The following is a 24,585-nucleotide window of genomic DNA, read 5'->3' on the forward strand; positions in this document are numbered from 1 at the left end:
TCTGAAGGGAGAAGCAAGACAGAAGAGATGAGCGAGAAGGATGCCGGGAAAGGTTAGGCAAGCCGGAAGGGCAGGGGAACGTAAAGGCAGTTGGCATTGATAAACAGCGGAAGCGTTTCTGTCGGATAGTTTTGAGTTCGGACCTAGTGACGTGTTTCTGGCCGGAAATGATTTCTTCTAGAGCGGTGGCTGGTGCTGGAAGCTGCCACGTTTGAGGCTGGACCTGCGAAGATAGCGGCGGCACCATGGTAAGGTGTCTCTGTGAAAGGAGCTTTTCTGTTGGGCCCTCGAGGGAAAGGAAGTGGAGGGTAGTCAGCATCCAGGAAGGAGGCTAGGACCTTAGAAAAAGCTATGAAAGTGTAGGAAAGGGTTATCTGCTGTTCACCTTTTCTCCTATTCCTCCCCAGTGAGTAATAAAATGAAATACTACAGCTTATCCTTTCCTTGCAAATTGGTCTAAGGTAGTGTCGCTGCCCCTATCTCCATGACTAGCAGAAATTATACACTTCTGCTAGAAAGCGCATTAATCTAATGCTATCGTAATTTGCAATTTGATGAAATAGCTCCTATTGGCATCTAGCCTAGAGATAGGCAGCACTTGCTTTCCTTTAAAATCAGAAGATACAAAGGTTTTCCTCAGGATTTATTTAAAACAAACCGTATATGAACTGAAAGGCTGTGTTTTAATACCCGAGGCTTGTTATAAGAAGTTGCCATAGTGAGTCAGACCAAGGGTCCATCAAGCCCAGTATCCTGTTCCCAATAGTGGCTGATCCAAGTTGCAAGTACCCAACATTAAATAGATCCCACGCTACTATTCCTTATTGATTAATAGCAGAGTATGGACTTATCCTTTCCTTTGGTACACCTTATCTGGTTTATATTCAATGTGCCTATCCTTTGGGATAGCTTGCCTTGTCCATATGTTTGACATGACAGTTCTCAGATTGTTAAATGTTGTTTTTCTTAAATGTCTTCAATAGTTTTATGTAACAGGTTGTTATAATTGTAAACCGGAGTGAAGGCTACTCTGCTCTACCTCGGTATCTAAAAAATGCTAAATAAATAAAATAAATTATCCAGGAACTTATCCAAACCTTTTTTAAACACAGTGGGGCCGATGCAAAAATATTCGCGGAAAGTGGGCACTGACTTTTCAGCACCCGCTTTCTTAACAGATGCATGGTGCCCCCAAGGGGGGTGCCATGCAATATTTAAGTTAGGGGGTCGTGCTAGGAAGGAGGTGCTAGGGTCGCTTGTGTGACCTTAGCGCCTCCTTCCTAGCGTGATCCGCCGTGGCTGCTGGTTATGAAGACTGCCGGTAAACTCTGCGTCTGTTTTCATAAATGGCCGTCTGCCAGTAATGAAAATGGCTGCCGATTAAACTCGACGGTCTGCTGAGTTATTTTATTTTTTTCTTTAAAAAAGTACAGAAAAGCAGTTTTTTTTTCTGCTTTTCTGTACTTCTTTTCAGTGCGCTCAGCTTTTTCAACGTGCTCAGCTTTTTCAACTGCTCCAGGCAGGCATTAATATCTGAGTGATAAATGTGCATCTGAGACGCACATTTATCTTTTTGCATTTGGAGTGAATGAGTAATAGCCTCATTCACATGCATTTGCATGTGATACGCGCTAACTCATTCACTCTGTGTCCGACGCACGTTAAATTGGCGCTAATCCTCCTATTGCATTAGGGGGTGGATTAGCTCCTATTTAACCCGCGTCCGACAGCGCTCGCCTGAGCGCACTGTATTGCATTGGCCCCAGTTTCATTAACTGCTGTAACCACATCCTCTGGCAATGAATTCCAGAGTTTAATTGTGTGGTGTGTGAAAAATATTTTTCTCCAATTTTGTTTTAAATGGGCTACTTGCTAACTTCATAGAGTGCCCCCTAGTCTTTCTATTATCTGAGAGAGTAAATAACCAATTCACATTTACCTATTCAAGTCCTTTCATCCTTTCTATCATATCCCCCTTCTCCAAGCTGAACAGCCCTAATCTCTTTAGCCTTTCCTCATAGGGGAGCTGTTCCATGCCACTTATTTTGGCCACCCTTCTCTGTACTTTCTTTAGTGCAACTATATCTTTTATGAGATGTGGCAAACAACTGCACACAGTATTCAAGGTGCGTTCTCACATCCACTGTTTATTTGCCATTCCCTTCTTAATAATTCCTAACATTCTTTGCTTTTTTGACTGCCACAGTGTATTATCCACAATGATGCCTAGATCTCGTTCATAGGTGGTAATTCCTAATATGGAACCTACATATGGTAATATGGTAACTACAGCAAGGGCTGTTTTTCCCTGTATGCATCACTTTGCATTGTCCAAATTAAGAACATAAGAAAATGCCATACTGGGTCAGACCAAGGGTCCATCAAGCCCAGCATCCTGTTTCCAACAGTGGCCAATCCAGGCCATAAGAACCTGGCAAGTACCCCAAAACTAAGCCTATTCCATGTTACCATTGCTAATGGCAGTGGCTATTCTCTAAGTGAACTTAATAGCAAGTAATGGACTTCTCCTCCAAGAACTTATCCAATCCTTTTTTAAACACAGCTATACTAACTGCACTAACCACATCCTCTGGCAACAAATTCCAGAGTTTAATTGTGCGTTGAGTAAAAAAGAACTTTCTCCGATTAGTTTTAAATGTGCCCCATGCTAACTTCATGGAGTGCCCCCTAGTCTTTCTACTATCCGAAAGAGTAAATAACCGATTCACATCTACCCGTTCTAGACCTCTCATGATTTTAAACACCTCTATCATATCCCCCCTCAGCCGTCTCTTCTCCAAGCTGAAAAGTCCTAACCTCTTTAGTCTTTCCTCATAGGGGAGTTGTTCTATTCCCCTTATCATTTTGGTAGCCCTTCTCTGTACCTTCTCCATCGCAATTACATCTTTTTTGAGATGCGGCGACCAGAATTGTACACAGTATTCAAGGTGCGGTCTCACCTTGGAGCGATAGAGAGGCATTATGACATTTTCCATTTTATTCACCATTCCCTTTCTAATAATTCCCAACATTCTGTTTGCTTTTTTGACTGCCGCAGCACACTGTACCAACGATTTCAATGTGTTATCCACTATGACACCTAGATCTCTTTCTTGGGTTGTAGCACCTAATATGGAACCCAACATTGTGTAATTATAGCATGGGTTATTTTTCCCTATATGCATCACCTTGCACTTATCCACATTAAATTTCATCTGCCATTTGGATGCCCAATTTTCCAGTCTCACAAGGTCTTCCTGCAATTTATCACAATCTGCTTGTGATTTAACTACTCTGAACAATTTTGTGTCATCTGCAAATTTGATTATCTCACTCGTATTTCTTTCCAGATCATTTATAAATATATTAAAAAGTAAGGGTCCCAATACAGATCCCTGAGGCACTCCACTGTCCACTCCCTTCCACTGAGAAAATTGCCCATTTAATACTACTTTCTGTTTCCTGTCTTTTAGCCAGTTTGCAATCCACGAAAGGACATCGCCACCTATCCCATGACTTTTTACTTTTCCTAGAAGCCTTTCATGAGGAACTTTGTCAAACGCCTTCTGAAAATCCAAGTATACTATATCTACCGGTTCACCTTTATCCACATGTTTATTAACGCCTTCAAAAAAGTGAAGCAGATTTGTGAGGCAAGACTTGCCCTGGGTAAAGCCATGCTGACTTTGTTCCATTAAACCATGTCTTTCTATATGTTCTGTGATTTTGATGTTTAGAACACTTTCCACTATTTTTCCTGGCACTGAAGTCAGGCTAATTGGTCTGTAGTTTCCCGGATCGCCCCTGGAGCCCTTTTTAAATATTGGGGTTACATTTGCTATCCTCCAGTCTTCAGGTACAATGGATGATTTTAATGATAAGTTACAAATTTTTACTAATAGGTCTGAAATTTCATTTTTTAGTTCCTTCAGAACTCTGGGGTGTATACCATCCAGTCCAGGTGATTTACTACTCTTCAGTTTGTCAATCAGGCCTACCACATCTTCTAGGTTCACCGTGACTTGATTCAGTCCATCTGAATCATTACCCATGAAAACCTTCTCCATTATGGGTACCTCCCCAACATCCTCTTCAGTAAACACCGAAGCAAAGAAATCATTTAATCTTTCCGCAATGGCCTTATCTTCTCTAAGTGCCCCTTTAACCCCTAGATCATCTAACGGTCCAACTGACTCCCTCACAGGCTTTCTGCTTCGGATATATTTAAAAAAGTTTTTACTCTGAGTTTTTGCCTCTACAGCCAACTTCTTTTCAAATTCTCTCTTAGCCTGTCTTATCAATGTCTTACATTTAACTTGCCAATGTTTATGCTTTATCCTATTTTCTTCTGTTGGATCCTTCTTCCAATTTTTGAATGAAGATCTTTTGGCTAAAATAGCTTCTTTCACCTCCCCTTTCAACCATGCCGGTAATCGTTTTGCCTTCTTTCCACCTTTGTTAGTGTGTGGAATACATCTGGACTGTGCTTCTAGAGTGGTATTTTTTAACAATGACCACGCCTCTTGGACATTTTTTACTTTTGTAGCTGCTCCTTTTAGTTTTTTTCTAACAACTTTTCTCATTTTATCAAAGTTTCCCTTTTGAAAGTTTAGCATGAGAGCCTTGGATTTGCACACTGTTCCTTTTCCAGTCATTAAATCAAATTTGATCTTATGATCACTATTGCCAAGCGGCCCCACCACCGTTACCTCTCTCACCAAGTCCTGTGCTCCACTGAGAATTAGATCTAAAAATGCTCCCTCTCTCGTCGGTTCCTGAACCAATTGCTGCATAAAGCTATCATTTATTCCATCCAGGAACGTTATCTCTCTAGCGTGACCTAATGATACATTTACCCAGTCTATATTGGGGTAATTGAAGTCTCCCATTATTACTGCACTACCAATTTGGTTAGCTTCCCTAATTTCTCTTAGCATTTCACTGTCTGTCTCAGCATCTTGACCAGGTGGACAGTAGTATACCCCTATCACTATAGTCTTCCCCGACACACAAGGGATTTCTAACCATAAAGATTCAATTTTGTATTTAGTCTCATGCAGGATGTTTATCCTGTTGGACTCAATGCCATCCCGGACATAAAGTGCCACACCTCCTCCCGAGTGCTCCACTCTGTCATTGCGATATAATTTGTACCCCGGTATAGCACTGTCCCATTGGTTATCCTCTTTCCACCATGTCTCTGAGATGCCAATTAAATCCATGTCATCATTCACTGCTATACATTCTAATTCTCCCATCTTACTTCTTAGACTTCTGGCATTAGCATACAAACATTTCAAAGTTTGTTTTTTGTTTGTATTTTCATTCTGCTTTTTAATTGATAGGGATAAGTTAGCATTTTTTAGCTCAGGTGAATTTTTAGTTACAGGCACTTGGACTACTTTTCTAATTATTGGAACCTCACTGTCGGGATGCCCTAAGTCTAATGCATCATTAGTATCCTTTAAAGATACCTCTCTCCGAACCATGCGCTGCTGAGCGACTGTCGGCTTTCCCCTTTGTTCTAGTTTAAAAGCTGCCCTATCTCCTTTTTAAAGGTTAGCGCCAGCAGTCTGGTTCCACCCTGGTTAAGGTGCAGCCCATCCCTTCGGAAGAGACTCCCCCTTCCCCAAAAGGTTCCCCAGTTCCTAACAAAACTGAATCCCTCTTCCTTGCACCATCGTCTCATCCCTGCATTGAGACTCCGGAGCTCTGCCTGCCTCTGGTGACCTGCGCGTGGAGCAGGGAGCATTTCAGAGAATGCTACCCTGGAGGTTCTGGATTTAAGCTTTCTACCTAAGAGCCTAAATTTGGCTTCCAGAACCTCCCTCCCACATTTTCCTATGTTGTTGGTGCCCACATGTACCACGACAGCCGGCTCCTCCTCAGCACTGTCTAAAATCCTATCTAGGTGACGCGTGAGGTCCGCCACCTTCGCACCAGGTAGGCATGTTACCAGGCGATCCTCAAGCCCACCAGCCACCCAGCTATCTACATTCCTAATAATCGAATCACCAACTATGACGGCCAGGTTCACCGTGATTTGCTTCAGTTCCTCTGAATCATTATTACCCTTGAAAACCATCTCTGGAACGTGTATCTCCCCATCATCCTCATCCATAAACACCAAAGCAACAAATTCATTTAGTCTTTCCTCTATGGCTTTATCTTCCCTAAGTGCCCTTTAACCCCTCAATCGTCTATCAGTCCAAATGACTCCCTCACAGACTTCCTGCTTCGGATATATTTTTAAAAGTTTTTATTATGAATTTTTGCCTCTACAGCCAACTTTTTTTCAAATTCTCTTTTAGCCTGTCTTATCAATGTTTTACATTTAACTTATTAATGCTTATGCTTTTTCCTATTTTCTTCAGATAGATCCTTCTTCCAATTTTTAAAGGACGATCTTTTGGCTAAATATATCTGGACAGTGCGTCTAAGATGGTATTTTTTAACAATGCACACTCTTAACCTTTGTAGCCGCACCTTTCAGTTTGGGGGGGGGGGGGCCTTTAACTAATCTTTCTCATTTTATCAAAGCTTCCCTTTTGAAAGTTTAGTGATTAGAGCCGTGGATTTACTTACTGTCCCGTCCCCCCCCCTCCCCTTCCAGTCATTAATTCAAATTTGATCTTGTTATGATCACTATTGCCAAGCGGCCCTCACCACCATTAACTTTTATGTTATATTTGTATTTCGCCTTCCTTAGACATAGTCCAATCCAAAGCAGCCCGTATGGGTCTTTATAGCGTAACGTCTAAAACTGTTTCTATATATCCATGATACTGAGGTTGATTTAGCTGCTCAGCATTTTAAGACCCCGCTAAGTATGAATTTTTGTCCTCATTATCTGGCTATAGAAGTGATCCTCTTTTTGAGTAGAAGCCCTTGGTCTGTAGTAATTAAGAGATTTTGGAGCTGCAATGATCCTAGAGAAAACTGGATTCCTTGTATGCTGTGATACTTTTTACTGGATCAAAATAAGAATTATGCAGAGCTCTTGTAGGATGTGAGATTTTATACATATACAGGTGTTTTTTTTTCCTCAGGTGAAGGTAATCATTTTTTTTTCCCTACTACTGAACTGTGTGCTGTAATGTCTGATCATGGGTTTTTTGGGTTTTTTCCCCCCCAGGTGTCTGTAATTAATACGGTGGACACGTCACATGAGGACATGATTGTAAGAACAAACTTTAATTATATTCTGCTATTTCTTCAAAAAATATTTTAAAATGCATTTCTTCCAATGTAAAGCATTACTTGTTATAACAGTTAAGTAAACCAGGTATGTGAAGGACTAGACTGCAATAATTATCATGGAAAAGAATCTTAAAATTCAATATATCTATATAAATGTTTGCATTAAGATATGATGTGTTAAAGATTAAGTAAAATTCCTTATTTATGTTTTATGCATTATAATTCCATCTAAAGTAAAGCTATTTAAACCCTAAAGTATTGAATTATGCACACAATACATATAGTTTTTTCAATTACCAACAAATATAAAGTTTGATTAACTATGATGGAATAATAGTTCATAGTCACTGAGGTGAGAACCCTGGGTGCAATATTGGACTCCAGACTTACTTTTAAGGCACACATAAAACAAGAAGCAAGACTGTATTTTTTTTTAAGCTCAAAATATTGAGACCTTTTAGGTTCATGCTTTCACAAGACTTGTTTCAGGCAGTAATTACTAGTCAGTTTGATTATTGTAATAATTTTTTAGTAGGCTAACACGTGTTTTGCATCTTATTCAGTATGCTGCCACAAAACATATCTGGAAGGAAGATCAGTGAACTTATCACTCCTGTGTTAGACCATTTGCAGTGATTACCAGTGCAGTGGCGGTGTCAATTTAAAATCTTTAGTTCTTATTCACAAGTTATTACACCAAGAGAATGTTTGTTCATTAATGAACAAGATAAAGCCTTATGTTCCAACAGAATGCCTAAGGTCTATGCAAGCTCAACTGCTTTCCTCGCCTACCTGCAGAAATTATAAGCTTCAATAGACATGGAAAAGGGCCATCTCCTATTTTGGTCCTGTTCTTTGGAATGTGCTTCCTTATGCCCGAGAGACTTTTTTTAGAAAGATTCTGAAAACAAAGAATTTTAATGAGGCATATGAATTTGTTTTATTATTGTATTTATTTGTTTTGTTTGTCTATTTTATTATGAGTGTATTTGATATAATTCGCAGCGGAATGTTGTTTTAAATAAAATAAATGTCGTGAACTGAGAAGCCCTGTACTTTTATTGTGTTTGTGTCCACCAATATTGTAAAATCTTGCCAGTGCTTAGAGTAATTTAATATTATTGGGGTGCACTGCTTTGGTTCCTTAATATTGCTACATTTTTTAAATGACAGCAGTCCTAGTTAAACACTTTGCTCTTTAATTTTTGAAGCAAACTGTGACCGTCATTCCCAGGGTTTCAGATAGAACATTTTAATAATGTTTATAATCATGCCCACAGGCATATGAGGAGTGACCATCTTTTTGCTGCTTTGAACATTTTGTAATTACTTTTCTCTCCACTCAGCTGGTTCCAGTCTTTGGTGGCACACAGGGCAGGTGATAGAACAACTGTGCAGGTAGCTCAAGAAGGGGGGAAGTGTAGTGACTAGACTACAAATACCAAAACTGGCACCAGCAGAGCCCATAACGCAAGCCCTGTCTCACTGCCATGTGCCTGAGGACTGGGACTTCAGATAATGAGATTAGCTAAAGTGTGCTTGTCAAATGACATCCTGCTTGAGTTTTGAACGTGCAGTTTTTCTCCTTTCAGCATGATGCACAGATGGATTATTATGGTACACGCCTTGCAACTTGCTCTTCAGATAGATCTGTGAAAATCTTTGATGTAAAGAATGGGGGCCAGATCCTCATAGCTGACTTGAGAGGGTGAGTTAGATGGCTTGTGAATTTACTTGAAGGAAAGCCTATGGTGGCTCTGTCTTCCCTGGTAAAGTAGGTAGGAAGCCATAAGTGTATTGAAGCAGGCTTGGTACAGGCAGTGAATGTTGGACCTGTTCAGAGAGCTGCACCTCTCCTAAGCTTCGATCCACTACAAACACTGCATTGCAACCGCTTGATTCCTTCTTCTATGACCGAAATATACCCCCAGGTACTAGCCAGACCCAGATTACTTCTGCCTTCATTCTGGCCTTACTGTGGCTGTGAAGTCATCACGTTGTGAGATGGTTGCGCTACCATTCCCTGAGCAGTATGTCTCATTTCAGGCATGAAGGCCCAGTGTGGCAGGTTGCCTGGGCTCACCCCATGTATGGCAACATCCTGGTCTCTTGCTCGTACGACCGGAAGGTTATCATCTGGAAGGAAGAAAATGGCACGTGGGAAAAAACCTATGAATACACAGGGCATGACTCCTCAGGTATTCAGTGTTTTTTTTTCTTTATTTTATCGTGACCTCGCAGTGTACTTCAGAACGTAACTTGACAAGATGTCACCATTCCCTTGAGATTTTCTGCTGCTCTTTGAAAAGTTAGATATAATGAAAACCACAAATCTTTTCTGGGCCACTCTACAAGATGTCAGCAGCTGGTTGCACTTACCCTGACACTGTTGGTCACTGCACAGAAGAAGGCAGCATGGCAATGCTGCTATGGGCTGTGCTGGCAGTGAGTGGGGGACAGCATTCATTCACATTTATATGTAGCCAGTACCTTGGTCCTAGGCAGCTTACAACCAGACATACCCAATATTTCAGGGTGTCTGTGATTGTAATAGCTTTGAAGTAGTGTTTTAAAACTTATCCCAGATCCTGCCATGAAGTGCAAAAACAGTCAGTCAGGTGTCGGTGTTCTATTTCTCCCATCCCACAAAACATGACCATTTCCAAAACATCTTATAGGTTGCCTGAAGGTGATAAACACTTTTCTTTAACAATGAGGCGTAGGCTTGATTATTGCACCTGAGATTGTTTGTGTATGAGGCTGTTTAACCTAGTCAAATCCCAGTGCTTGCTGCTGGGTATCGAATCAGATCAGGTTGTACACGTGCATAACCCATCTTGCATGGATAATGTCACCTGACCTAGACAAATGAAGCTCTTTCCCACACTTAGAGAGCAGGGACCAATGTTAATCAGTTCCCATACTGCTATAGTCTTGTAATGCCAGTGTCTATTTTGGAACAGTGAATTCTGTTTGCTGGGCCCCACATGATTACGGATTGCTGCTGGCATGTGGCAGCTCAGATGGAGCCATCTCCCTACTCACCTATACAGGCGACGGCCCTTGGGAAGTAAAAAAGATTAACAATGCACACACTGTAAGTGTCTGTTACATCGTCTTCCAATTATGTTGTATAATATTAACAAAAACTGATTTACGAAGCAGCAGTTTATTCTTTCACCTTTTCTGGGGTGGAAGGTTCTATGATATCCAATAGAAATAAACAGTCGCTCCCTTACATGCACGTCCCATGGCAAATTGCTTCTTTTAATGCTGTAGAGTTGGTACTCTGTCCTGGCTGGAGCTGATTGAGGTATTCTGTATCTTTAGATTGGCTGTAATGCTGTCAGCTGGGCTCCAGCTGTTGTGCCAGGGAGCCTCATTGATCAGCCGTCTGGACAAAAACCAAACTACATCAAACGATTTGTGTCGGGGGGCTGTGATAACCTAGTGAAGATCTGGAAGTAAGTCTGCCTACTGCACTCGAATCTGTCCACTACGGGGTCAGTTTTTCCACTACAGTAGCAGCTATGTATAGTGTTAAGCGCCATGCCATTTTTTATGACGCTTATGGCCAGGGAAACAAGAACACTTAGATTTTCAGTGTAAAACATAATCTTTTATTGATCAATATAAGTATTCTCGGGAGATGCTGATGCCATGCCTCTGACAACCTGTCCACCAGCATCTCATCGTATATAGGAAGTGATCCTTCTTTTATAGATAACATACAATATTGTAGAAGCTTCTAGACTTGCGTGACTGCCCAAAGAATCATTTACATAGGTTGTTGTGTCAACAGCATGATGTGACTATCTCTGAACTGCCCTGATTAGTTTTCCCAGGCGTGGCCCATTTGCCCTCACTCTCGAGATAGTCCTTTGTTCTTTTAAAATCTTACTGGTCAAGATAATGAACACATCTGTGGCTGTGTTGATAAAAACTCCTAAGAATACTGCCTGAAGCTCCCGCAGTTGGTTTCTTCTTTGTGACCCAATGACTAGGCCTCACCTTTCTGGTGCCAGCTTGTCTGCCTTTATAGATATCCAGGGAAATTCTGCAAGTCATGCTCAGAAAGTCACTTAGAGTTCATTCAGCCCAGGCAGGCTAAAGAAAAGCAGAGGATTCTGGGGATTTCCTTCTCCAAGTTGTTTTTTTGTTCAGGCCCACTCATCAATAGCTTGAAGACTGCCGATGACTCTGCCATTAACTCATTAAATAAAACACACCAGACTCATTCCAAATCACTTCGTATTATTCAGAAGTGGAATTTGGGAGATGGAGCTCGTAACTTTTCTTATTGTCTGCATTAATTCTCTGCTCAAATACATACATACAATGGCTTTCATTGCAAATCAAAATTATACTCCCAAAATACATTTTGTATGGTATTTGTGATGTCAGAAATTTACTCTTAACAGGTCCCCTTTGTATTAAACTTATTGGCCTCCAGCCTCTTTGTTAGCTAAAGAGCTTATGGGCACCATGTTTCCTTTGATATCTGTCTGACTCTGATTCCAGAGAGGAGGATGGACAGTGGAAAGAAGATCAGAAGCTGGAAGCTCACAGTGATTGGGTTCGAGATGTAGCCTGGGCTCCATCTATTGGTTTACCAACCAGTACTATTGTCAGCTGCTCACAGGTAAACTTTCTTCATTTATGGCCTGGGCAGAGAAGTAGAACTGTTTGCACTAGCAAGCAAATATTTTTAATTATGTACAATCTGAAGTAAGTGTCTCTCTTAATCCCTTACTGGCCCTGCTGATAAAACAGGTTCATATAGGGGCCCTGTGTTGATGATTAGACAGCGGTGGGGTATGGTGATTGTGTTCAGACCTCAATGCCATTGACCTTGGTTTGGTGTTCTAGGATGGTAGAGTGTTTATCTGGACTTGTGATGATGCATCTGGGAACTGCTGGACACCAAAACTTCTTCACAAGTTCAATGATGTTGTCTGGCATGTGAGCTGGTCCATCACGGCCAACATCCTTGCTGTCTCGGGAGGAGACAATAAGGTGAGATCTCCATTATTATAATTTATTTTTTTTTTTTTTTTGCACAGGGGTCAGCTAAAATACACATGGCATTTTGATTTGTGCCTGTTACATCATGGCTATATTTGGCTTTTTTTTTTTTTTTGCCTTCATGGATTACTTTGTTCAGTTTAATCTTTCTAGATAAATATAAAACTTCCATGATAAAAATTTCCAACATTTAGCACTTTTTATGTATAATGAGAAACTTGAACAAGTAAGGAAAGAATGAGTACTTCTTATAGTGCTCTTTTCCTCCCAATACCTATTTCTTGGTAACACACATCACATAACTGGACTACTAGTTCCATCTTAATTTTGTTTTGTTATCAAGTTAAAATGTTTATGGGAATGGGGATGTAAAGCTAATCTAAAGTACTTTTTAGTCTATTGATTTTATTTTATACTTGTCTAACAATGACCCTCAAAACAATACAGTTAATTTAGTTAGATCTACCTAGTTACTCCCCTTATTGACTCTTGTTTTGAATTAAACTCCTTCTATGTAAACTTATAGTAAGAAAGTTTGAGGTGCGCATGCCACAAGGCGCGTGTGTGGAGCCTGGATTACTCACAGTAACTTCTGGAGTCCTCTCCTGGGGGCTGCTGGGAATGGTATGCAGACGAGCCTTCTGGTCCTCTTCTGATGTATTCCATGCAATAGAGAAGGCAAAATGACTGCTGGCATGGTTAAAAGTTGAAGTGAAAATATTTGAGCCAAACAAATTTTTCAAAAATTGGAAAAAGGATCCAACTGAACAAAATGGAAAAGCATAAGCAGTGGCAAGTTAGATGCAAAACATTGATAAGAGCATAAGAATATAAGATTTGCCATACAGGGTCAGACCAAAGGTCCATCAAGCCCAGTATTCTGTTTCCAAACGTGGCCAATCCAGGTCACAAGTACCGAGCAGGATTCCAAGCTGCTTTATCCCAGGATTAAGCAGAGGATTTATGCACCCCTCCTTATTTTATTTATTTATTTGCTTTTATATACAGACATTCATTGGGATATATCACATCGGTTTACATGTTAGCATGGAGAAATAGTAGGACGAACGTGTCTTACTATTTTTACATAATGGACTTCCCTCCAGGAACTTGTCCAAAATTTTTTAAATGCAGCTACACTAACAGCTTTCACCATATTTTCTGGCAATGAATTTCAGAGCTTAATTATGTATTGTGTGAAAAAATATGTTCTTATTAGTTTCAAATGTACAACTTAACTTCATTGTGTTTTCTCTAGACTGTACATTTTGAAAGAGTAAACAACCGATTCATGTTTACTTGTTGCACTCCATTCATTTTATAGTCCTCTATCATATCTCCCCTGAACTGTCTTTTCTCCAAGCTAGAGAGTCCTAACCTCTTTAGCCTTTCCTCATAGGTGAATCGTTCCATCCCCTTTATCATTTTGGTCGCTCTACTCTACATTTTACAGTGCAAGTCTATCTTTTTTGAGATGCAGTGACCAGGCTTGTACACAATACTGAAGATTAGATCGCATAATGGAATGATAGAGGTGTTATGATGTTAGGAAAGGATTGGAGAGTAAATCAGACAATAATCCCTAGAATTCTATTTGCTTTCTTGGCTGCTGCTGCACACTGAGCAGAAGATTTCAACATATTTTCAAAGATGACATTTAGATCCTTTCCCTGAATGGTGACTCCTAATGTGGAACCTTGCATTTTGTAGCTATAATGTGGGTTACTCTTCCCTAAGTGCATCACTTCGCACTGTCTGATCGTCCTGCCAGAGCAGTAGACTTAGGGGATTATCCCGCTAACCAGCGGATGAGGGCAGAGTATGTGACTACTTCTGTGCTGTCAGCAATATATAGGCTGGCCCAGCAGGGAGATTCAGTTGCCTCCAACAGATGGTGAGGGGCAACCCGAAAGATGCTGGCCCAGTAGTGAGTGGCAGTGACCTTCCTAAAGGTTGATTTTTCTCTTGCAGCCTGGGCTGGGTGGAGGATCACCTGCGGGACGACAGCCTTCTTAGGATTGCTCTTCCCTTCCCAGGTCAGCCAGTCATCTAGGTCCTCTGGCCTTCCCTATGCAACTACAGAAAAAAAAAAAAAAGAGCAGCCTGGCCTGAAGTGCATTCCCCTCATGGACAAAGAGAGGAAGCTTGTGAGATGCGGAGCCAGACGCGTGCAGTGCATCACTGGCTCCTTTTTTCCTAACTGACCGAGAGTCGTTACATATGAGAAACAAACCACAAGGGAGGTGGGGCCGCCAGCATTGAACAGCACACTATGTCGAGTGCTTCCTGCCCGCCATTGTTCAAGCTGGTATTTAGGATGTTTGCGGCGCTCCTAAGCTGCGTCAGAGGGAGGTGCAGGCCTGCTGAAGCAGCAGAAGCCGTGGTCCCCATGACCGGAGGGGGAGGGGGGGTGAATCTTCCACTGACTTCATTCTGGCAGTACACCAAGCTTATTGCCAGATGATGGATAGGTAGGGAGAGGCAAGAATTCCCCCAGGGGGAGAAAGGGAAAGCCCAGGCTTCATGGGGAGGATAGAGGCCAGAGAGAGAAACCCCTACAGGAGAAGAAGAGGAAGATGAGGATTCATTACAGGAGGAAGGGGAACTAAAAGACTCAGCAGTTCACCTGTTTAGGGTTGGGGACACTGATAGTGAGAGTATCACAGGTATTGAGCCTGCAAGAGGAGCATACCAGGGAGGCCAGAATGAAGGCAAACCCAATCCTTAAAGGCATGAAGCCAGCTAGGGCCTTCCCGATGCACTCGGCAATCCAGGATAATTTATCAGCAGAGTGAGAAATACCGGAGTCCAGGCTCAGGAGCCCAGGACTCTGCAGCGACTATATCTGGTCAACCAGCACTATAGGGACAGGTTCTTGAACCTCTCTAAAGTGGATGTAGCCATAGCAGCAGTTGCCAAAAAGACCATGATTCCTGTGCAAGGGGGAGTGGTCTTAAAGGACCATCAGGATGGGAGGGTAGAGAAACTCCTAAGAAGGTCTTTAAACTAAACTACCATCATTGGCATTACAAGCAGCAATCTGGAGGGGGGGATGTGGCAAGAGCATTAGTCATCTGGGCCGAGCAGGCACCTCAGGAAGCACAGCAGATCTTAGTTTGGTGGCATTAGCAGCATCCTTTGTGGCAGATACCATGTATGATCTGATACAGGATTCAGCCAAGCAAGCTGCAACAGAGGTGGTAGCAAGACACTTGCTATGGCTGAAGAACTGGGCAGCAGACTCTGCCTCTAAGATGAAACTGGGGAAGCTACCCTTCAAGGGAAGGCTGTTTGGAGAACTAGAGAAACCAGTGAAGAACCTGGGGGGAACAAAGGTTCAGAGGCTGCCTGAGGGAAAAACCCAGAAGGTTCCTGGGGGAGTGGGGGGGGGAGGGGTGTCCATGGAGACACAGTGGCCAAGGGACTATAGAAAGGTCAAGACCTCTAGAGGATAGGGCAGCCGGATGTCTGGCTACAAGGGAGAGTGCAGCCCTTTCTGGGAAATAGGTGTTTTGCAAGAGAAGGTACTGCCCGAAGCCCTTTAGAGGGCAAATTGGTGCAATGACTTGGGCAGGCCCACTCCTTTCTACCTCCAGTGGGCGGCAGGTTGCCGAAGTTAGAGAAGTCTAGTGGGTGTTTGATATCATCTAAGCAGGCAATCGGACAGACTTGAAGTTTCCCTTAAGGGAATCCCTTTATTATCTCACCATGCAGCACAAACAAAGGGGTGGTGCAACAAACATTGGACAGGTTAATCCACCTATGGGGAATAATACCGGTACCGGAAGAAGAGTGGGGGTCAAATCTAGAATCCTCTGGGAAAGTGTCCCTTTCCAGGGAAACACAGTGGCTCCTGCAGTTAAGTTAGTAATTGCTAATTTCTGACACATTTCTGATACCTCTTGGAGGTTGTGAGTCTTCCTGTTTGCTTTTGAGTGTGTGCAAAGTGATGTATTTTGAAATGCATTGAGCGACTCGTAAAAATGCACGCTCCAGGCCCACTCATCCACTTTTTGCTCTGGATTGAATTGTGCGAGCGATAATGTGTAGACAAAGCGGAACCATAAGTGATTTTTAGTTAGGCTAAAAGGGCTAAAAATGCTTCCTCATTGTCTCCCAAACCAGTCCAGATGAATGGGTTTTTCTCCCCTAGCAGAGAGGAAAAGCTTTACTGTACTGTTGATAATTAAGTTACTGTGCCACCTGCAGTCTCTCAGTATTCTGTCTTCAGTAAATGATAGAGGTGGCCATCCTGCAATTGGACTGTTTGTTAGGTCTTCTTTGAGGGCCATCCTCCTGGTAAAATTATCAAGCAGTGGGTCAGTGATCCTTGGTGGTCTTGTTTCATATGTATGAATATGAACTAGAATATGTATTTGTTATAGTGTTAACCTAGAATGTGGTGATTGACCAAGAAAATGAATGCTGATAATGTAAAGGGAATTACTCTATTCAATAGGGCTAATAAAGTGTGTTGAACGTTAATATTTATTTATTTATTTAAGGGTTTTTATATACCGCAGTACGTAAGGAAATACATCACCGCAGTTTACATTAAACAATAACTTAGCAACAGGCTTTACATTGACATTCTTAATAGGTATTAAATAAACTAACATCCATATAACAGTTTTGACGGAAAACAGGCTGAACAGACTGTGGACCATCCAATAAAGTATAACATACCATTAAACTATTGATGTAACTATTAAACCTTAACAAACCAACACAAAAACTGAATAGTATCTAAAACAATACCAGTTCTGAGAGTAGATACAATTTCTATATTGCACCGAAGACATTTCTGTTATTTAAAGCTAATTTATATCGAAATGGGTAAGGGTGGGCAAGTAAGGTGAATAATATGTGAAAAAAACCACACCTGTCTCCTATAAGTACATCCAAAAGGAAAACCTCAAAAGACACCTCTCTGTCTCTTGTCAATACTCACAATATAGGCTATAGCAGATATTATCAGTTTATGTATATACCGCATCAGCAAGCCTGACGACATGCCAACCTACAGTTTATTAAAGGGGAGGCCATCCGGTCTTTTAATCATCTGCGGTTAGAGTAACTTGCATTAAGGCTATCACGGTGCAATTACTATATTCAGTGGAGGTGCAGTTGGAAATTGTCAATTTTTCAAATTTTTAAACATTTTTCAATTAATTTTTTAACCTCTCTGCAATCCCACTGTATTCAACTCGAAAAATGTTTAAAAATTGTCACACTATTTTGGCATGAAATCAGCTGCTGCTTCCCCCCCCCCCCCCCCACCCCCCCCCCCCCCCCCCCCCCCCCCCCCCCCCCCCCCCCCCTGGTTGGAGTGTGATATCATTTATGGACAGCTCCTAAGTAGCTGATGATGAAAAGCAGCTCCTGGCTGGAGTTTTGCCAGACTTATGTTAAGTCCCCCATCTAGATTATTTATTTATATAGATTTTTAGGTTCTCACCATGGTGGAAGGAAAAAGTCACATGCACCAGTATAACAAACTACTGCAGTCTGCACTAACAAACTCTGTATTCACAACAGCAGGTGAGTGCTGATCAGCAGCAGTAGTACATCTCTGAGGAATATTATTGTAGCTAGGATATAATGGCAGCAATTTCCTTTTTTTGTATATATATATATATATATATATATATATACAGATCTTTTAAACTGTTCGGGGTGATTAAATGTAATTGCAGAAAGGGTGCTGGCACATATGGAAAATAGGTAAAACAGAAAAACAGCAGTAATATATTCTTCATAAGAGCACACAAAGCATGGGGGAAGCCAGAAATGTGATGGAGGTGGACTTGGCTATGCTTGGGACAAATAGGAGAGACTGGGTAGGAGTTGGTGTTGGGTTGCATTTGTGAATTTAATATGCACATAAACGTCTGTATAGAAAAATAAATATATTTTGGTCTTTATCTGCTGCATTTACTATGTTGCTCAGATTGAGCACCCATTTCTTCATGGATCTCAGCAATCCTTCCTTTGCTCATCTTTATTCTCCTCTAATTCAGAAACTTTGCAAATATCACCCCCACATGGTGCCAACAGCCTGGAGCTCCTTCGATGGCTTTGCAAGATCTGACATTTCACTGAAAAGGATGTCCTTGAGTTCAGGGGAAGTGGCCCCTACGTGCCATCTAATGTTTTGCTGACAGACCTACATTACAAAAGCTGTTTAAATAGTTATGTAACTAAAATGAGTCAAAGGGCTGTGGGCAGTTCCTCGTTGCAATTGCTGCACTGGAAATAACAGCATTCGCATCTGACAATAGGAAGCTTTCAATAATAGTGGATCAATGCCTGAATTTGTTATAAAGTGTTTTCCTAGAAAAGAGGGGACTCGTATGAAAAGAGTGCTGGTGATTTCAACAGCTTTTCTCTTTTAGGTGACTTTGTGGAAAGAGTCTGTGGATGGGCAGTGGGTCTGTATAAGTGACGTGAACAAGGGCCAGGGAGCAGTATCTGCAGTTACAGAGAGCCAACAGAATGAGCAGTGATGGTCCTGCAGTCTCCTCTCAGAATCAGCACAGAAGCTGCAGCTGTTTATCTGAGAAAAATATTCCAATAAGAATATCCCATGACTGTTTGATAAAAAAAAAAATCAAGATTTGTTTTTTTTAAACTTCATTATGAGGATATGGCTATTGACTATGACTGTTGCGTTCAAAGACAGCACCCTTTAAAAAAAAAAAAAAAAAAATTCAAAATATGATTGGCAGAAGCTCTTACTTTTGTAATGATATCCACTTTTGTTTATCTCGGGTCTATTGCTTTATGTAAAAGGAAACGGAATAAAAGTATTCTTGATTATAAAGTTTGGTGTGACTTTTTATACTATAAAACCTTTTATTTATATATTGCTCAGGGTTGTGTACAATGATATAAAAATGCACAACAAAACTGCACACAAATGTAAAAACAAAACACTATAAAAGAAACCAATATACTACCCACTCTGACTCAACTGTTACAAGCCCATCCACCCTCCCAACATAAAGCACCAGTCCCTTTCTATTTGACTGCCAAGCCCAACCATAGTAATATTGTAAATGACAGCAGTAAAGACCAATTGGTCCATCCAGGCTGCCCAGCAAGTTATTTATGGTAGTAACTGCTGCTCTGTACAGTTTACCCCTGTACAAAAAAATTACACCCAAAGTGAACATATTTCTTAATTTACATCCTCTAATCTCTAAGGATCTGCAGTGATTATCCCATGCCCTCTTGTTCTTTGTTACTGTTCTTGTCTTCACCACTTCCAGGAGGACATTCCAGGCATCCACCACCCTCTCTATGAAGAAATATTTCCTGATTTGATTCTGAGACTCCCTTCCTGGAGTTTCATGTCATGATCCCTAGTCGTACAGTTTCCTTCCCAACGGAAAAGGTTTGATTGTACCTTTCAGGTATTTAAGATAGATCATAATCTCCCTTGCACCTCTTCTCCAGGGAATATCTGTTTAGATACCTCAGCCTCTTCTGATACAGGCCCCACACTATTTGGTCACCTTCATCTGGACCTCTTCCATCATATGTCTATCCTTTTTGAGATACAGACTCCAGAAATGAACACGGTACTCCAGGTGAGACCTGTACAAGCTCATTTTCCCTGCCAGTTATGCCTCTGTACAGCCCAGTATCCCTCTGACTATCTACCACCTTGTCACGTTTCTTTGTTATCTTCAGACACTGTCCCCCAAAGTCCCTCTCCTGGTCCATGTGTATTATTTTGGATTACTGCATCCCAAATGCATGACGCACTTTTTGGCATTTAATTCCAACTGTCAAATCTCCAACCACTCTTCAAGGTTTCTTAAATCGCTCTTCATTCTCTTCACAACTTTGTATGTCCACTCTGTTGCAGACCTTAGTATCATCTGCAAAAAGACAAACTTTTTCCCTCTAAATCCTCTGCAATATTGCTCACAAAGAAATTGAACAGAATCAATCCCAAAACCGATTCCTGAGGCACTCCACTTATGTTCTGCCTTCAGAGCAGGTTCCATTTCCCATTACCTGCTGTTTCCTGTCAGTCAACCAATTTGTAATCCACTCCACCACCTTGACACCCACTCCCAAGCTTCTCGTTTTATTCTTGGGCCTCCTGTGTGTATCAAAAGCTTTGCTGAAATCCAGGTAAAAGAGTGTTCTTCCTTTGACCTAAGTCTCTAGTTACCCAATAAAAAAAAAAAAATTAGATTCATTTGACAGGAACTTCCTCTGGTGAAATCATGTTGCTTCAGGTCCAGCAACCCACCAGATTGTAAATAGTTTACTACCTTTTCCTTCAGCAGGGTCTCTTAATTTTCCCATCACCAAGCTGAGGCTAACTGGCCTGTAGTTTCCAGCCTCCTCTCTGCTTTCACTTTTATGAAGTGGGACTGCAACTGTTCTTCTCTAACCTTCGGTGCCACTCCCGTTGCCAGGGATCTATGGAACAGATCTTTTAGTGGACCTGCTCGCCTGTCTTGGAACCTCCCTTAGGATCCCGGGATGTACCTCTTCTGGCCCCTTGGCCTTGTCTACTTTGTTTGTTTTCCTAGGTCTTCCCATACATTCTTTGTCTCCCTCACTCCCATCCATGCTTTTATCAGCCAGCAATGATCTTCTTTAGTGAACACTGAACTAAAATGTTTAATATTTTTGCTGTTTCTTTATCTTTTTCCACACATTGCTCTTTGTTTCACTATACCACTTTGGCCCTTCCTACTTCGATATATCTGAAAAATGTTTTGTTGCCTCGCTTTACCTGATTTCTTTCCTCACCTTCACAACATATTCTTCTCAGTGTTCCACTTTTGGGATCTTTTGTAATTCCCTTCTTTTACATGAGCTCAGCTATTAACGCCTGCTCCAGGCAGGCGTTAATATCCGAGAGCTAAATGTACGTCAAACTTTTCAAACTATACCTACAATGCTTTGCAAAAGTCTTTGCACCATTATGTTTTTCACATTTTCCTGTGTAAAAAATACAAATCAAAATGCATAAAAGTTTGTTTCACCGAGCTACATAACAAACTCTACACTTTCATTGTGAAAAAAACACTTTTGGAACATTTCTATAATTAAGAAAGAATAAAAAGCCAAAGTCTTGATTGCCAAAGTCTTCGCCCACTTTGTCACAGCAAATCCAAATTTAGCTCTGGCAGAATGTAACATGTACAAGGGTGTGAAGACTTTTGCAAGGCACTGTACACAAAAAGTGGATGGCTTGGCACAAGTCCTGGCTTCTGCCACCAAACCAGCCGTCTTTACACACTCTTTCTTTACTGTTGGGCTGCTTGTCATAAATAGTTCCTCTGACATGCAAATAATGTTTTATGTGTGTGTGTGTGTGTGTGGGGGGGGGCTCGATTTATCTAAGATCAATATTTACCGTACCAGAACATCCAAAGCTGCAGTGAAGAATTCCCCTCTTGCACTGACAGGAACTGATGTGGTTTGATAGGAGTGCACTAATGCCACAATCATGTTTGTTTTTCCAATTCCAGAGTAAATACAGCAGAGAAACAAATGCAGCCAAGGCCGCCTTCAGGTGCTGACTTTTGTTTTTTTAATTATTGTGGGATGATAATAGGTCTGTTTTAAAAATACAAGTTTAAGGACCCTGGTAGCAGTTCAGTACAACTGAGAGGATAGAAAATCATGTGGAAGACCCAAAAGTGGATGGATTGTTCTTTTAATGAGAAGGGCATCACCACAGCAATCTCATCACCTCACAATAAAGGTGATGAGCAGGGAAAAGAGGTGGTGGTGGTGAGCTTGCCATCATCTTCTAGGTTTCTTGATCTACATTATAATTAAAGGCAGGAGTCTGTTTCTGTGCCATCCAACATACGGGATGTTGGAAAGAATTGCATTGAAGGGAACTGTCCGTCTGGGGCCAAAATAACTCCAACAACAGAGACAGAAAGTCATCAAATTTGGCTCACTGGAAGAAAATGGGACCATCTCAGATGAGTTTGAAATCCAAAACCACTGGGCTGGTATTTTCAGAGAACCAAGGCTCCCCATTGCTCTACTATGGCAGGCAGTGAGAGGCTATGAAATATTACCAGACAGAGAAACAAGATGTAAAGCAGCTGGTGAAGGATGGGGCCTTTCAAGCCATCTCCCCTCCACCCTCTATGCCCCACATCTGTGCACACAAATCTCATAGACAACCCCATATCCCCCTCCACATCTTGTGTCCCAAACACACCTGAGATTGAATACTGTTCACTTGTGCGTGTCTGCCTGGGTCTGTAGTCCTCGCTTCCCTGCTTGCTTTTCAAAGTTTGAATTTACACCAGAATATTCTGACTAACTATGCAAATTGGAATGTTGCTTTAGTTTTGCTCTGGGGGCTTCTGCCTTTTGGAGTGAACCACACCAATATTCCACAGCATCTAACATACTCTGCTAAGCACCACAATCCTACTTAAGGCCACACACTTATAAAAGGTAACCTTCCAAGCTGCTCCTCCCTGCCCTAACCAACCTCGATGACTGAAAAAGAAAACCATGCTGTGCTTGGTCACTAATGGAAGAATCCCATCATTCTCTGTCCACAAATCTATACCGGAAAGCTTTCCCAAAGTCAGGCCTCTAGTGCATACTTCCCCCACTTGTTCAATTTAAGTTGGGTTTTTTTCACCAAAGAATCACATAAGCTGTTACAAATCATTATGGGAAACTTTTAATTATTATCAAGCAAGAGAATAAAATACGTCATTAACAAATTACGACAATCCAGAAAATGTTACAGTTTCAAATACCATATATGATACGTGCAAATAATACCAAAACAACACTTCCACATTGTTCCCTCACCATATATAACAATCCCCACCCCACCCCTAAAACAGCTAAACATAGGTAATCAATCTATTGCTAAAAGAATTGACCATGGAACTGTGCAGACTAGGAGATAAGGCACTAGGTATGAGTACCAAATATCTAACAAAATTGTCCTTTTCCTCTTGTTTTTCGATGGACAGTAAGTTTTTCAAGTAGAAATTGGTGCATGTGAATCCAATCCCTCTTTAGCTTATTGTGCTCGATGTCTGACAAATGTGTCTCTTGTAACAGGGCAAAACTCGCCTTCTGTCTACCTACAATTTGTAATATCTTTTTCCGCTTAATAGGTGAACCCTCACCTGCCACATTCCAAGTTATGATATTATCCTTTTGATCTCCTAACATTTGACAAATAATTGCAAAACTTTGAACAGGATATTAGAGGGGTGTCGCTCCCCAGCTTAAGCAGCCTCCCCTACAATCTTGAACACCATGCAGTATTCTCTCGTCCTTTAATGAGTACCTCTTGAGCTACCCCTTCCCAACCTTCCTTATCCCTTCCCATCACCTTAGACAAAAGGTTTGCATGCATAGACCCCACATTCATCACATACAATCGCTCATTCATCAAGATGCATTAGGGTGCCACCCCCATCCCCAGCTTCAAAATCCCAGACATACCATACACTCATTGACCCCACTCACACCTTGCTTCAAATATCATTAAACAATGTTAAACAGTATAGAAATTCCTGAAAGGAAGAAACAGTATAAAAATCTTGTAGATCTTCAAACAGCAATCAATACTACTACTAAAAAAAAAAAATGTTCAGCATGTCTATCATAGATATAACATCACAGTGCCTGGCAGAGTAGGTTAGGAAGACTGCAATATCATCTATGGCCATAATTTGTGGAGTCCCGATTTCCATCTTCTGGGTAAGAATACAGTCACCCCACAGTCCCTGCCGTTCCCAGGTTGCCCACATCTCCTCATTAAAATTTCAGCGGCCAGATCACAGTTGGTGTATAGTCCGCAGTCAATAAAGTGTGTCTTTCCCATTGTTTGCTTTCTGGAACACAGCTGAAATTACACATATTGGGCTTACCTCTGTTCGCGAGTCGAAGCATTGTCCTCAGCCCTTTCCAGTGGAGCCAACTGAAACCATGGTGACAAAAACACTGGGATTCAGATGGAATCAGACTTTTGATGAGAAAAAGAAGTACATGCAGATGTCTTATCCTTTTTCTTCAACAACCCCCTAGCCACCAACCATTTGTCCGGTGCAAAATAGTTCATAAAAAAACTAAAGTGGCAATTACAACCAACCGTAAGGCTGTCCACCTTTCCTTTTTGTGCATAGTATAGCAGGAATAGCCAGCATGAACTTCACCTTCTTCCACGCCAGATATGCTCAAAATGACATCATCTTGTGGCATTTCACCACAACCAAAGCAGAGACGTCATTAAATATTAGGATTTTAACCCCATCGTATTTCAACTCCACCAGCGACTTGAACGCTTTTAATATTTTTTTGTTTGTCGCTGAAATCAAGTATCCGTGCCACAAT

At 41.4% G+C, this 24,585-nt stretch overlaps 1 protein-coding gene across 1 annotated transcript; it reads left to right on the forward strand.

Annotated features, from left to right (window-relative positions):
* Positions 1-97: 97 nt before the first annotated feature.
* Positions 98-18,986, forward strand: SEC13 (SEC13 homolog, nuclear pore and COPII coat complex component). Its single transcript, XM_029601430.1, has 9 exons — positions 98-248; positions 7,136-7,180; positions 8,793-8,908; positions 9,247-9,398; positions 10,164-10,297; positions 10,531-10,664; positions 11,722-11,842; positions 12,070-12,216; positions 18,621-18,986. Exons 1-9 carry the CDS (start codon positions 246-248, stop codon positions 18,729-18,731), a joined length of 963 nt encoding a protein of 320 aa, XP_029457290.1. The 5' UTR covers positions 98-245; the 3' UTR covers positions 18,732-18,986.
* Positions 18,987-24,585: the final 5,599 nt, after the last annotated feature.

The sequence above is a fragment of the Rhinatrema bivittatum genome, chromosome 4 (assembly GCF_901001135.1).
Source record: "Rhinatrema bivittatum chromosome 4, aRhiBiv1.1, whole genome shotgun sequence".
Lineage (NCBI taxonomy): Eukaryota > Metazoa > Chordata > Amphibia > Gymnophiona > Rhinatrematidae > Rhinatrema > Rhinatrema bivittatum.